The following is a 15,233-nucleotide window of genomic DNA, read 5'->3' as shown; positions in this document are numbered from 1 at the left end:
CCCAGATGATGGAAGTGACATCTGGGAGCCAAGGCACTAGGAGGAAGGTGGGAAGACCTAACATGGGTACCTTAAGGTGTTTGTTTCAGGAAGGGAAGCAAGGGGGCTCCTGCATGGCTGTGTGACTCCCCCTAGAGCTGTCTGGTGTTCCCCACTTTGTTGTATCAGGAAAGAAGAGCTGAGAATGGAGGGGAGAGGAGAGGATGGAGAGAGGAAGTCAGAGACACAGCCAATACATCCTTTATTCAACTGACAAGGACCATGAAGAGTAGATTATAGATCTCTATAGATAGAGATGAAGGTCCCTGGTTGGATGATCCATGGGAAGTTCACTGTCCATCAGAGGGAACTAAGTCAGACAATAGCTAGAAATCTGGAAGGCATTAGGTAGTTAGGCTGGATGGCCAGTGGGTATACAGCCCTGAGGCTGCCTGATCCATGGTGTTCTGAGGTATGGCAGCAAAGTGCTGGCAAGGGAGGGGTCAGCTGAGAAAGATGCTGAGTGTAGGGACCATGGCCGTACTCAGTCCTCCAGGCTTGGGACAGCCCACACCTGGCACATAGTAAGCACACAAAAAATGGCTTGTAGAATTGAAGCTTCTTCTTAGGAGCCAAAAAGGACAGGAGGGGACTGAGTTTTGGAGACTGCATCAAGGGAAGAAGAGTCTGTAGGGAGGGTGTAAGGGGCCTGGGTTTGGCAGTACAGGCAACCTTGGCCTCGTCCAGATGTGGGAAGGTATGTACAAGAGAGAGGCGTAGAATAGGGTGATGGTGGCTGAGCTGCTACAGCCAAGCCAAGAATCTCAGGGAAGAAAGGACCCTTCTTAATAGGCTTGAAGATGACAGAAAAGAAGTTGGACAATAGGCAGAGGTACAGGTAGCAAGTAGGCTCACAATAGAATGGAACTGGCTAGAAACTGGAAGAGAGAAACTACAATGGAAGGGTAGGAATTGGGAAAAACAAACGCCCTTGGGAAGGTGTGGCATTCCCCAGGAAAAACAAAAGAGAGAACCAAACCAAATTGAAAAAGAGAAGTCGGAGTGCAGAGTGGAAGAAAAGCTGTTTATTGGACAGACGGAGGCAGTGACAGGAGAGAGGCAGAGCTTGAGGCCTAGAGTTTCTGTGCCTTAGGAGAGAGGAGCTGATCATTTCCAAAGAGACTGGGGTTCATGCTAACCTTTTGACCTTCCAGAGCCCCAAAGAGGTAGCAGGTTTGCAAGGATCCTCATGGGTATGTCTAGGACAGAGGGTGAAGGAGGTATCAGGGCCAAGACAGAATCTTCGAAGCAGAAAAATGCATTTTTTATATAGGCACTGTGGCTTAATTAGTTACAACCTCTACCTAGTAAACAGTCTAGGTTCAGATTTCATGTCATATCTTACTAAATGAGCCTGGTCTCCTCCTATGTCCTGGGGGTCTCTCTGATCCTCCTGCTGCCCTTGCCCACAGGGTTGGCCAAATCATCGTGAGAAATCCTTTGCATGGCACCTTATTGGTCTTCAGTGCAACTGTGAGGTAAGAATACTTGGGTCCTTAAGGGCTTGAGACAAATGGCCTTACTCTGCCTCTGTGCTGAGTAAATGCCCACCCCTTTGCCTCCAGGGAAACTCATATTAGGCCTGAAAAAGACCAGATAAGGAGGACCATTTCTTTGGATGTCCATTTTTATGTTGGATTTACCATCTTTGAGATGTCTGCTCCTTTTTGTCTTTTTAGATTTCTAGACCAGTGAAACCTCAGTACCTGTTTTAGAAGCTCCAGCCTCAACCAATTACAGAAGCTTAGTAGCTACCCCACCACAATTTCTGAAATTGGTGACTAACCCAGTTCTTTTTCTGACTTAAGGTTGGTGGGATATCTTGGGACTCAAGAGGAATTGAACTGAGGAACAACTATCCTAGGAGTTTGCAGAAAATAAATCTAAGAACACGGGTGTTAAGATTCCATCTCTCCCTATTTGAAAATGGAGAAGGCAATGGCAACCCACTCCAGTACTCTTGCCTGGAAAATCCCATGGATGGAGGAGCCTGGTAGGCTGCAGTCCATGAGGTCGCTAAGAGTCAGACACGACTGAATGATTTCACTCTCACTTTTCACTTTCCTGCATTAGAGAAGGAAATGGCAACCCACTCCAGTGTTCTTGCCTGGAGAATCCCAGGGACAGGGGAGCCTAGTGGGTTGCTGTCTATGGGGTCGCACAGAGTCGGACACGACTGAAGTGACTTAGCAGCAGCAGCAGCAGCTATTTGAAGAGGGTGAGGAACCACTGGTTAAAATGGAATCTGGATCTCCTAGCCATTGGTTCCATTTGTTCCGTCCCGACTTGGGTCCACATCAAATACCCTGAGAGGCAGGTTAAAGACCAATTGCTGGATTCCATCCCCAGTGTCTGAATCAGTTTGTCCAGGGTGAAAATTTACATTTCTAAGATAACTTCTTCTAGGTGATGTTGATGTTGCTGGTCCAAAGATTCATTTGAGACCCATAAATTTTGCCATCTCAGAATCTCTAAGGGATCCAAGGGAATAGATTTCACTCTCTGTTGTTGCCCAGCCCTGCTCACCCTCATCCAGAGCACTCAACTGAACAGAGCTGGAAAGAACTTGTTCTCTGGAACCTCTGGTTCTGAGTCAGGGCTCACTTTGCCCTTGATGGAAACAAGAAATAGTGATTTGATTGTGGGAGTGCTGGAAAGGTGAGGATTTTATCCCAAATTATCACCTCTTTGCTCCCTGAATGCATAACATCATTTTAACAAGAAAACTTTTCCTTCTTCCACTATCAGCTGCTGCTGCTGCTGCTAAGTCGCTATCAGAGCTACAGCTTAAAATGTAGATAGCTCTGGGAAAGTCAACCCTTTGGCTATAGTCTTCATTGCAAGGGATTCTTTGCAGAGATACCCTAATGGGGTGGAAAGGCAGGGATACTTGGGCTCTGAATAGGGTAGAGGCACCACACAGAGGAAAAAAGGTGACAGGTTACTAAAGACAGACTTCCCTATTTTACATTTTGTCCAGAGAGAACACGGAGACATTTTTTTATTTAAAGGGGATAGGGTAGGGTAGACATGTGGCAGAGGGAGCTGGGAGGAAGATGGGAGTTTTCCCTGAGGGAAAAATGACTCAAATCTCTTTACCCAGCTGGTGGCTGTTGCTTATTTTATTTTTTGTCCAAGGGAAGTGGTGTTGGACGGAGGTAGAGAAGACAGTGGTACAGTAGAAATGACCTAAAGGGATGCCCCTTCTGCCAAATGCCCTTAGACTCCACGATGCCTTTCAGTTGGGTGCTGAGTGCACCTACACTTTGGGGGCTTCATTTTCCCTCCTTAAAATTACAAGAGATCAAAGGCTGGAGGTTAACACCTGGTTTTTAAGAGGTGTGATCCAATGGTATGGAGGGTCACCTCATACAAGTCTTTAGAACAAGGTTTGTGAGAAACTCGATTTGTCACCAAGTCATATACATTTTTAAGAAAGCACAGAGTGTAAGCAATACCATTCAAATCATTAAAGACTGAACACTCTCCTGATATCCTACTGCCGCTGGTATATTAGTCCTTAAAATGTTTAGAGATCCTTGCCATGTAATTCTTGACATAAATATAGAATGACCATATTGGATCAGGGTAACTCCTTCTCTTTGACCCCCATTTAGTGATTCCATGGATGGGCTGTGACCCTGCTGAATGTGTATGCAAAACTGAGTGAACTACTACTGTCTTTTCTTCTCAAAAGTGAGTTTCTGTTTTTTATCAGATTCTCAAAAGGGTCTGTGATCCAAAACAGGTTCTGGACAATGCTCACATAGAGCTGATTGTGTTAATGTATGAGGTATAGTGGAAGGTAAAAGAAATGGCACATTCAGTTTTGCCAATGGAATCCAGTATTTTCCTACGCCCTGGGGTGTCTCCTAATACTGATCCTAAAATGCTCCTGTCTCAGAGGACCTGGGACAAGGATGCCTTACAAATGGCTGGCCATTTTGCTCTACTCACAGGAACACAAGCAAGAGAAGTGCATTCTAGGCAAGATGGGAAGGCTGCCCTGAGCAGAAGGGAGGTAGGGGCTGGACTGCTCAAGTTATATCCACTGTAAGAAGCTATGATTCACTCAGTTTTTCCTAAGCAAGTGTAAAAGCCATTAAACTAGATTGTTGCAGCTCACTTCCTCGTCTCTCTGGTTAATTCCACCAGCTGTGGTTGAGAAACAAGTGTGTTAAGGAAAAACCAGAATCTAAGCATTAAAGAGAAAATATCCCACTTCCATCTTCTTCGCTCTTCTCCCTCCCTACCTACAAGGTGCTCTTACATACAAGGTAATTTTTAAATTATAAGACTGGTATTAACACATTATCAATAAAGAGAAACAATGACCAATGCATTGAACAATGTTAGAATACTTATACAAGTTAAGAGTCAGTGCATTTTCCCAGAACTGGGAGGAGAACCAACCAGAAAGCTTATTACCTGCATCAGCCAAATAGCTAAGCCACAGCCATTTTCCCTAAAGTTCTATTTAGGGGAATGAGATTGCAAGAATAACTCTGCCCTTGATGAGGCAATCAACGTCAAACAAGAGTGACGACAACAATCTGCAAGCACCGTGACTCCTGCTGTAACTTATCAGCACTTAAATAAAGACCCCCAAACCCACTCAGCACACAGCTGCTATATGCACCTGACTTGAAATTAATAAGACATAGCTCACCTCACAGAGGATGTCTCTCTCTCCACTTAGGCAAAAAGAATCTGTGGCCCAGAGATTCAGACCTAGACTTACATATCCAAGTTGTCTTGATCTCAGTGATCCTGGGGAAGGCTGTATACCTCAACCCCCAAAACTTAAACCTTTCTACTAGGGCTCCCTTAATCTCTCAGCTTGCTTATTATCTTGAAACAAAACAAACCAAAAACCCCATACAATCCCCACTACCCTCATCCCCAGAACACAGCCCCTAGAAAATCTAGCTTATACAGTTTGCACTTGGCATGCTCTCTTCAAAGACCCTGCACACAGATACACAGACACATAAAGACACTGTAAAGAGGAGAGGGGTCTGTTCAAGGGAATGAAGTATTTTTCTTCTGTGTGGGCCTGGCTTACCTGGGGGTATAAGGTCCATCTCTTAACACTGTAGCGCGATCTCTCAGCTAGATATATGTATATGCAGGATGAAGGGAGCAGGAACAGGGGGTGAGAAGGTTACTGTTTGTTTTCAGCAGGTGGGGTGAGAGGTGTGGATGTATATTCAGATGATTGGAGTAGGGGTGATGGGCCCACACAGGAATGAGGTCTGCCCCTCAGCTTTCATTTGGATAAAAAAGGGGGCTCTGGGTGCCTGATCACTCTCTGTCTCCTGTTTCCTTATTACTCTGTAACCCAGTGTTCGCCAGTGTGGTTCAAGGAGTCACCAGTTCTGTGAGATGCAAGACAAAAAGGATACTGAGGTCAAATAAATTTAGGAAATACTGCAGTAAGAAAGGCTTAACCATTTGCTCTAATGCATAAATTTTCGAGCCTTTAATAAGCTAGTATGTGTTTTCTCTCTCTCTCTCTATATATAGACAGAATATTTATGTTACAGAAGCATGATACTCAAAATATTTAACAACTGGTATGGCACAGGCTTCCACCAATCAGAATGGGCCTTAGCCACAAACTGCTGGTACCACTGTACCCTGGAGAACGGATTCAGGCTGAATATCAGCCCACCCAGTAAGCAGCATTTCCCAAAAGTTTTGCCCAAAGAACTCTACTTTGTGTGGCATCTCACAGAACTGGGGAGAAAGGCTCTGGCTAATGCTGGAACTCCATCTCTCTAGGGATGGGGCCAGGACTCATGATTCTGACCACGGGGGTACAGGAGAGGGGGCAGCTCTGGCAGAGATTCCTGGTAGCACCGGCTGACAGATGTGACTACAGCTGCAGCAGAAATAGATTTCAAAAGACAGACGTCCCTCTGTCCCAGCTGCTCCGGGGACTCTGTCCCTGGTGGGTCAGCAGGTGCCTGTCCAGGTGATGTTTGCGGCCGAAGCTCTTCTCACAGCGTGGGCACTGGAAGGGCTTCTCCCCGGTGTGTGTCAGCCAGTGTCTCACCAGGTGGTGCCGTCGGCCAAAGCTCTTCCCACACTCAGTGCACACGTGGCACTTTGGCACAGGTGGCGCACGCTGTCGCTTCCTAGCCCCAGGGCTCTCTCCAACCTCTTGGCCCTTGCAGGATTTGCCATCTGCGTGCACTCTCTGGTGGCTGGCTAGATGGGAGTTGCATCGGAAATTCTTGCCACACTCAGGGCACCTGCTGGGCTTGTCATGTAGGTGGGTTTTCTGGTGTCGGATCAGGTGATGTCTTCTCCCAAAGCTCTTCTCACACTTGAGGCAGCTGTAGGGCCTCTCCCCAGTGTGTGTCTGCTGGTGCCTGGCCAGGTGGGAGCCCCACACAAACTGTTTACCACACTGGGGGCACGTGTGTGGTCTTAACAGGGAATCCATTTCTGTGCTACACAGAAGGTTTGAGAAGCTGTCTTCCTGAAGAAAAGGTGGGCCTAGGAGCATGCCTCTGGAGCTTCTGGGCATGGAATCCCAGTTTGCATCCTGCTCTGGGTTCCAGAGAACAGTATCTTGAGACACACTAGATAACATTCTGGGAGGCTCTGCTTCTAGTTCAGGGGTATCCCCCTCGTGCTCACTTCCGTCTCCTGTGGAAAAAGGAAAATACAGACCCCAAGAGGTGAGTCACGAGGAGCCCAGGACTTAGTCACAAATGAGGCTGTGTGATGCCTATTAGGGTCTAAACCTCACCCCATAAGGGCTGAGAGAACAGATTTTAATGTTGTACAAGACAGTGTAACAGGTACAGTGGTTAAAGCTTAGACTTAGGAGACATATACCCAGAAAATCTGTTTTCCCACTACACTTCTGTAGGCCTTCATGTCTTCTTCTGCAAAATGGGAATAATTATAAGGTAGATGTTGTAAGACAGATAGACTAGTACCTGCATATGTTAGACACTATTAAATAGTCCATGCTATTGTTGTTATCTATTTATTTACTATTATTTATTTAGCACTTAAAAAAACTATTAATCACCATCACCATGAAGAGAGGTGAGGAATGGTCTGAAATCACTGGCCAGGTGACACCTTGTCAGCAACACTGGAGACATTGTGGAAGGCATTTCTACAATGGGTGGGAGGTTGAACAACAACAACTAACATTTATTGAGTGCTTACTATGTGCTTGGTACTGTTCGACTATGGTAACATATTTAAATCTCATAATAATTTATAGATGAGGAACTCAAAGAGAAGTTAATTATTTTTCCAAGGTTCCACAGGAATGGTCCTAGATTCAGATCCACAAAGTTTGGCGCTAGAGCCTGCCCTCTAAATTATTATGTTACAGTCTTGCTTTTGAAGAAAAAGATCTCTAAACCATTCAATGCTATAACTGTCTGAGGCAGAGGAGGGGTTGGAGGGACATGTAATGATAAACCTCCAAAAGGGGCGAAGGTCGCGGCTGAGTCTATCATACATCATCACCTGTGTATGTGACCTTCAGAATGTCCCTCTCTTCTAAGTCTGGGGGGTCAGGGACCCATTGTTCTTCTCCTCCTTCTAGTTGAGAAAGCATATCCAGTTTGGGAATTGGAAATCCTGACCGTGGGAGAAAAAAACAGAGATGTCAGTTTATTCAACTGTAATTTTCATTTCTGAAAAAAGCTTTTTCCTAGATTATTCCTTTGAACTCTATAGATAAAGAAGGCCAGATACAACAAGCCTTTCCCTCTCCCCACTCCCATTTCTGTTAAGTCCCCTCTTCTTTCAGAAAATCATATTCTCTTTCCAAGTGTTCTCTTTTGTGCAAATTTCAAATACTTTCAGCTCAACTGTTCTTTCTGGTCCTACCTTCACTTAATTAGCCCTACTACAGCTGTCTCACCCCCACCCCCACTCTCATCTTTCCTATATGGTTTCTGACTTTCCAACGACTCAGTTCCACTTCTTAGGTGTCCTTCTCTCTGAAAGAACTTCCCAATTCCCAACCAAGAATTGCCTAAAGTTCTCTAATAATTCACAGCATTTTGTTGTTGTTTTTAAAAAAGTGACACTTCTATTCTCTTTGGATTAACCCTAGTGCTCTTTCCCTAGTGGAAACCTAGACAGATTTCCTGCCAAGAAAAGAACCCCAAATGGACACTATGCAACAGTCCCAGAGCAGATGGCTCCACTCTCCTAGAGTACAGTCATTGAGTGGCTGGGGAAGGTTGTGCTTACTCAGGGAGACCACTATCCCACAGTTTTCCTGCATGACATATTCTCCATAGAAGTCTGTTTGAGAAGGGTCCAGGCTCCTCCACTCCTCCTGAGAGAAGCACAGTGACACATCCTTGATGGTTACCAGGCCCTGAAACAAAATGCAGCATCATCTGTCAGCAGCTGTTCTTTAAGGAAAATGGGGTCTCAGTATAGAAGGCTAAGGTGGTAGTAGAGGAGAGGTGGCAAGAGAAGGTCTAGAAAAAGAACTGCCCAGAGGTTCCTGGGCAGGGAACATGGTTTTGGTGACGAGGAAAGGGGTAAAAGTAATGGTCAGGGTGTGAGCAATAATGTCTGTAGAGGAGACTCCCAAGTTGGGACCATGAGAAGTTGGAGGCACCACAAACTCATTGGTCCCTCTGTGTAGTTACAAATGTCTACCCAGTCTCTTCTCATCTGCCTTTCTTGGACTATTCTTGCTGCCTTTCTTCACTGCAGAAATTGTGTACAAGTTCCTCCTTTCTCTACTTGACCTTTCCTTTCCTATCTGTACAAAACAATATGGATAAAATATTCTTTCTGGCCTCCTCCCCCTATTATGCCATGTCCTTATCTTTTAAGGCAGCAGAGTCTGACAGTTAGGAGCCCAGATTCTGGAGCCAAATGACTCCTAGCTCTGTCACTTACATTAGCAGTATGACCTTACACAAGTGCCTTAACCTCTTCCTGTCCAATTTTCTTGTCTGGGGATAACTGTGTTTCTCTCAGGGTTAAACGAGTTAATGTACATAAAGCACTCAAAGAGCAGCAAACATGGTAAGCACTCTGGGAGTGTGGATACTACAACTACTATTATTACTAACTTCCCATGGCTCTCCCCTTGCCTTCTGAATCTAAACTTGTTTTCTGTCTCTGGTGCTGCCCCTCTTCATATCTTTCTATCTTTTATTCATGTCCATAAATGCTCCATCATCCACCTAATCCAGTCTACTTTATGTTCTTCCAAGCTTCCTCCAGGTCCTCTTTTCCTAATCTTTCCAGATTTCTGTTTTTAAATTTAAAGTAATTTATTTATTTTTGGCTGTGCTGCGTCTTTGTTGCTGTGCATGGGCTTTCTCTAGTTGTGGTGAGCAGGGGCTACTCCCCAGTTGCAGTGAATGGGCTTCTCATTGTGGTGGCTTCTCTTGTTATTGAGCTCGGGCTCTAGGGTGCACAGGCTTCAGTAGTTGTGGCACTTGGGCTTTGTTGCCCCATGGCATGTGGAATCCTCCCAGACCAGGGATCAAACCTGTGTCCCCTTCATTGGCAGGTAGATTCCTAAGCATTGGACAAACAGAAAGCCCAAGATTTATTTCTTAATAAACATTAATGAATTTTTCTTAAATTCTCCCTGTGGCTAGCATAGCTATCTATTAAAACAAAACAAACTCAATCTGTAGGAATTTTCTTCTTCTCATCATGCCTCCATTCATTTTTCAAAAGGTTATAAGTTCCTTAGAAAGGGATAGAATCTGTGAAGATATCAGACTAAATACCAATAGTGATCAAGTGAAATGACAAATTAATTAAATGAAATGAAGTAAAAGTCACTCAGTCGTGCCTGACTCTTTACAACCCCGTGGACTGTGTAGCCTGCCAGGCTCCTCTGTCCATGGAATTTTCCAGGCCAGAATACTGGAGTGGGTAGCCGTTCCCTTCTCCAAGGGATCTTCCCAACCCAGGGATCAAACTCAGGTCTCCTGCACTGCAGGATGATTCTTTACCATCTGAGCCACCAGGGAAGCCCAATGGAATGACACAAAGGCTACAGAAAGGCAGCAGTGATGAGACCTTGAGAGAGGCCAAGAGAAGAACATAGCCCACCTGTGATCCCGCCGCAAGAAGTGCAGCTGCCATCTCCCAGTCTCCAGTGCTCCCTTCTTGGGGAATGGCAGGAACCCAGGGAGTGGACTGAGCTGGTGAGGGGAGAGAGGAACCATTAGAGATGGAGCATCCATCTTTTTCCAGTTACAGCCTGGGACCTATTTTAGTGAGGCTTAAGCGTCGTATTTTTCCCCTATATCTATGTCCACTGGTAAGACTCAAATGCATAAATGTACTGTAGTAGAAGAGACCTTCCCTCAAATGTTCTGAAAGGGTACTGAGTGGTTTTTAGTAGAGCATTTATGTCATTCATTCCTATTAAACTAGCTGTGGTTTGAATTTATATTATTCAAATGTAATTTTCATCTTGTAAAGTGCATTTTACTGGGTGTGTTTTCCAGTGGCAGTCAGTGTTTCTGTCACTTCCTTTGTCTCCCGTATTTGTTACCACTAACCGTGTAACAGGTGGAGGGAGTGATTATGTAAGAAATGGGAGAAACCCAGTTACATGGTTTGCAGAATCCAGATGCTTCTTGTATTTTTCTGACTAGGGCCTGTAAGTTTTTTCTATTTCTGTGGCCTAGTCCTGGTACTAACTGTGCTGTTCACTCAGTCCATGGCCATTGGGAGATTTTTAATTCTACTTTTTCAATAGAGATTAGAAGATTATTCTCTGCATTGTGCTTCCCACACACACCCTATGGGCTCTCACCCTTCTCCTGAAGGGACTGTGGCTCCTCTTCAAGGTCACAGCATAGGTGCTCCAATGGCCCTGGAGCTGTTCTCCATGGCCCCTCTTCCTGGCTTCCCCTTTCCACCTGGGGCTCTGCTCTATCCACCTGGACATTCATTGACTCCCATCCTGTCCCCAGGGCTGCTGTCTGTTCTGAAAGCATTTTTGCTGCAAACCCAAATTGTGACCTGGAACAAATTCATATCAGTTATGCCCATGACAATGAAAAGGTGTGATAATCCTAAGGGAGAACAGTCCAGGGATAAAAGATGAAACTGGATAGGAAGAGCTTGATGGAAGATAAGTTTTATGTGTTCCAATCAACTGAACCTGAGCCAGAAATGAGCAAGTGCTATATAGTAAAGTCACTAATGGTTATTTTGGGGACCTCATGGTTTGCAGAACTTCATTTAAAAAAACCCTGGAAATTCAAAAGCTATCAATTAATTTCAACCATGGAAAATACTTAATCTGGGAATCTCAACCACTGAAAATAAGCAATCTGGAAATATGCAAGAGGGAATGCAAACAGATTTGCATTCAACAAAAACGGAGGTAATCCCACATAAGATTTTCTGCCACAAACTCCATTCTCATCAGTTTAGAATGAAATGATTACTATAGGTATTAATCCTAGTCAAATGGTGTATTTCTCATAAGGCTGAACCAAATGGTATCTTAGAACAAGCCTCAACTAAGAGACTTACAACCTATCATTCTGTTGTTGAAAATCAGAACTGGTAGTAAATATGGTGGACAGATCAATAACTTGGAAAGCAGATGTAAGATTCTAAAGCAACCCTAACAGATAAGAGAAACTGTTGTCAGTGAGGAGCTATGTCTAAAGAAAAAAAAAAAAAAGAACAGAAAGAATTTCATATAGGTAGAAAAAGGGGAAACAGGTGTTGCTAACATGACCCTGGGGTGAATAACAGCCCTGTGACTTAAGACACAGCAAAGAACCTGAGACACATGATAGAACCAGCCAGATCTAATTATAAAAACATATTCAATGTTAAAGAAGGATATGGTGAAGCCACAGTATATTCCATCACAAGAAACAAAAGTTAAGAAAGGGATGGGAAATATGTCCATTAGGGAAAAGTTCAAAACAATGGACCTAGTCTTCTCTTGCCTTGGGAAGAAGGCTCATGAATGATGCTGCCAATGAATAAAAAGAGAGATGTTTTCTTTCTCTATGTAGATCTCTTCTCTTGATTGCAAGAGAATAGATTTAGGTAAGATTTAAAAATTCTTAATAATCCTGCAGTGCACAGAGTTGAAGGCTCTTTGCTCTGGACCTCTTCGGAGCACGACAGTTTGTGTTGTGATAGCAGTCTCCCTGCCTTACAGCAGAGAAAGCCTATAAGACTGTGCAGAGTCACTTTTTGCTTGGCAACATCATATTTTTGTGATTCTTATTCAATGCCCAAGCAATCAGAGCCAGTCAAAGTGTTCCAAAAACAGGTCAGAACCTCTGTAACTGTTCTGGCTCACTCACATTCATCTAATGACATTTCCAAGAACCCAGAAGCCCGGAACAGATAATGACAAATGTCAAGTTGTTTATTTTCTTGCCTATCTGTCTTTGACAAAAGAGGTAAATGAGAACCCTAAGCTCAATGAACAGCAAGGGAACAAATTCCCCTTTCATCTCAGATGTCCAAAGATGTCTCAGGGCCTCTTGGGAATATTCTGGACTGATTCCCAGCTTAGGAGGTTTCCTTTTCAGAGACTTCTCATGAGAAAGGAAAATTCCCAATAAAGCAATAAAGGGGGAGTTCCATTTTAGATTTCTCCTCTGAATTCCAGCCCCTGTGTTCTCGTCACTTCTAATATGTAAAGCATGGATTCCCCCTCTTTACCAAAGGTCTTCCTCATCCACTAGCTTCCTTGGAAAGTCCTCCCTCAGGGCTTTACCTCGAGGTAAATATCTGGACACCTGTCTGAGATCCATTTCTCCATCTCCCTAGCAGCAGAGTCCCTTGATAGGAAGCCTCTTTCTCAGGCCAGATGTGAGACTCTCCAGACCACTGACAGAAAACCTGTGGAAGAAATCTCAGCAAAGGAGGGGGCGAGTACTTGTCCTCAGATTGCCTTTGCTAAGATGTGCATGCTGTCGGAGCCAGCACCTGGGCAGTTAAGGTATCAGCCCTAACCTGGATTTTCCTGGTTCCAGGATGTACCTCAGGCCTACTGGAGTCAGGGTTCTAGAAGTTTCGTTTCCCCTTTTGCTTCACATATCTTAGGGGGGCATGGCACCTGCAGAAGTTGGTTTCTGCAGCGAGTGCTGTTGGACAGAGAAAGGGCCACGCTACTGAAATGAGTAGTAGCCCAAGGGCATAGGGACAGTCGCTGTCAGAGAAGCCTGGCCCCGTTCCCGGGCAGGGTGTGGGCGGGACGGGTGCCCACTCCAGAGTTGGGTTGCTTCATCCCTCTTCGTCTCCGTGCCCCGGGAGAGGGTCAGGTTTCAGAGAACTCGAGAGAGAGGCAGAGCTGGAGCAGGGGAAGTGAGGTCAGAAAACAGGTTGCCCGTGAACTGGGACAGGAGCAAGTGAAGAAAAAGGAGCCACGGGGAAACCTGCGCGCGGTGACAGCGGCGGGAACCCGCGGGGCCTGACAGCGACGACGCTGGGGACGAAGAGACAGGAGAGGGGCGGGCACAGAATGTCAGCGAAGCCGAACCTGGGAATGGCAAGCGACCCAGAGGCCGCGTCGACCCTCCTCCCCGCCCCCACGGGTGACCGGCCCCACTCGCCGCCAGGGGAAGCCAGGTGTCCCTCCCTCCAGCGGTGACTCCCGCCGGCCCGGTCCCAACTCACCCGGGTCGGCTTGGCCTGCAGCCCGGTGTCTCCCTCCCGGGCGCCGGCTGCCCCTCCCCTCCGCCCTCGCTTCGTCGGAGCCGGCGTCCGCGGAGCCAGCGACAGGCGGAGACGGCGGCCCGGCTGGTGCGGGTGGGGCGGGCACAGGAAATCCCCGCCCGCTTCCGGGGCTCGGCGGCCGCGGCGGCGCTAAGAGGGGAGGGGCCGGTGCAGGGGACGGGCTGCGGCTCTGGCGACCCCCGGCCGGCCCAGCCCCGCACTTCAGCGCCCGCCACCCCGGGGCGTCGCTGGCCCGAGCGCGCGGATCCCGGCTGAAGGTGGTTGCTCAGCCCCGCCCTCTCCCTGACTGGTCATCTTCCCTCCCGGCCACTCGGCCCCCCGCCGGGTCCTTTGCGCTTGGGTTCGTTAATTACTTTGACATTATAACAACCGCTGATTATACGCCGGCAATCGCTATGAGGCTGATTTCTAGAGACAACGGTCTGAATTCTTCAAGGAGCTCACCTTCTAGGTTTCAAGAAAATGACGATGATGATAAGGGGCTGAGAGAGCGCTGAGGAAGAGTCACTAATTCTGAACGAGGTTGACTTCACCCAAGACGTGTGTCTCAAGTAGGCCTTGCGGCTGTATTGTCCAGTTTGCGAAAGCCACCAGCCACAGTCCAGACAGAGGTGTGTTGTAACATACGCACCAGATAATTCGGAAGACAAAATTAGCGAAATGTACAATAGCTAATAAACAATATTTTGAATATGTTGAGCTAAAATGTTTAAATTCACTTCACCTACTTCTTTTAGCTTTTTAAATATGGCTACTAAGGTGTTTGTATATGCGGCTTACGTATTTCTATTGGACAAAGCTACTTCGAAACAGTAAGATAGATTTGACTGGAAAAGATGAGAAAGGGCCTACAAAACAGAATAAACAGACTAGTCTTAGAATCTGTTTATAATCTACAAATCGCATTCTTCGTCATCAGAACAATTCTATACAATTGTATTTTATAGGCTTAACAAGTGACTCACTTAAGATCATAGGGGACAGACATTCCTTTAATATATAGTTATTTTTGCTATGTGCCAGGCAGTGTAACTAAATCCTGGAAGTCAAAGATCCCAAAGAAATTGTCTGCCCCTAGATTCAAAAACTCGGTCTGTGGAAACACATGTTAACAAATATTTGCAAAAAAATATAACAGATGCTAAAGTGGAAGAGTATACTTTGCACTAGGAGCAAAGAAGTAAATGTGCATGGGTGGGAGGTCAGAGAAGGCCTGACAGAAGTCTTGAGGGAGAGAAGGGTGGGGAAGGCTCCATTAATGAAAGAGAATGTGCTGGACATGCAGTTGCAAAAGGATATAGACCGTATTCAAGAGCAGATCATAGGGTATTTTGCGGAAGTAGTAGAGCCAGGATTTATATCTCAGTTCCTGGAACTAAATCCAGAGGTTCTTTTCATTTATATTTCCAAAAATGAGAAATACAAGGTATGTTAATCTGGGTATTTAGTAATACCAATATCTCAGTGACTGAACATAATAAGAGCTTATGTTTCATATAAGT

The 15,233-nt window shown here is 45.7% G+C and overlaps 1 protein-coding gene across 2 annotated transcripts; it reads right to left on the bottom strand.

Annotated features, from left to right (window-relative positions):
• Nucleotides 1–1,042: 1,042 nt before the first annotated feature.
• ZNF641 (zinc finger protein 641) lies at nt 1,043–13,756 on the bottom strand. Of its 2 annotated transcripts, XM_002687345.7 has the most exons (6): nt 13,672–13,756; nt 10,829–11,037; nt 10,117–10,208; nt 8,275–8,404; nt 7,540–7,653; nt 1,043–6,696 (listed from the first exon to the last, which is right to left on the bottom strand). In XM_002687345.7, exons 2-6 carry the CDS (start codon nt 11,010–11,012, stop codon nt 5,942–5,944), a joined length of 1,275 nt encoding a protein of 424 aa, XP_002687391.3. In that variant the 5' UTR covers nt 11,013–11,037; nt 13,672–13,756; the 3' UTR covers nt 1,043–5,941. The 2 variants fall into 2 exon arrangements, with proteins under 2 accessions (XP_002687391.3, XP_059742900.1); XM_059886917.1 differs by lacking the exon at nt 10,829–11,037.
• Nucleotides 13,757–15,233: the final 1,477 nt, after the last annotated feature.

This window comes from Bos taurus, chromosome 5 (assembly GCF_002263795.3).
Source record: "Bos taurus isolate L1 Dominette 01449 registration number 42190680 breed Hereford chromosome 5, ARS-UCD2.0, whole genome shotgun sequence".
Taxonomy (NCBI): domain Eukaryota; kingdom Metazoa; phylum Chordata; class Mammalia; order Artiodactyla; family Bovidae; genus Bos; species Bos taurus.
Note: the sequence above shows the minus strand (reverse complement) of the source record. Positions and strands in the feature narration are given on the sequence as shown.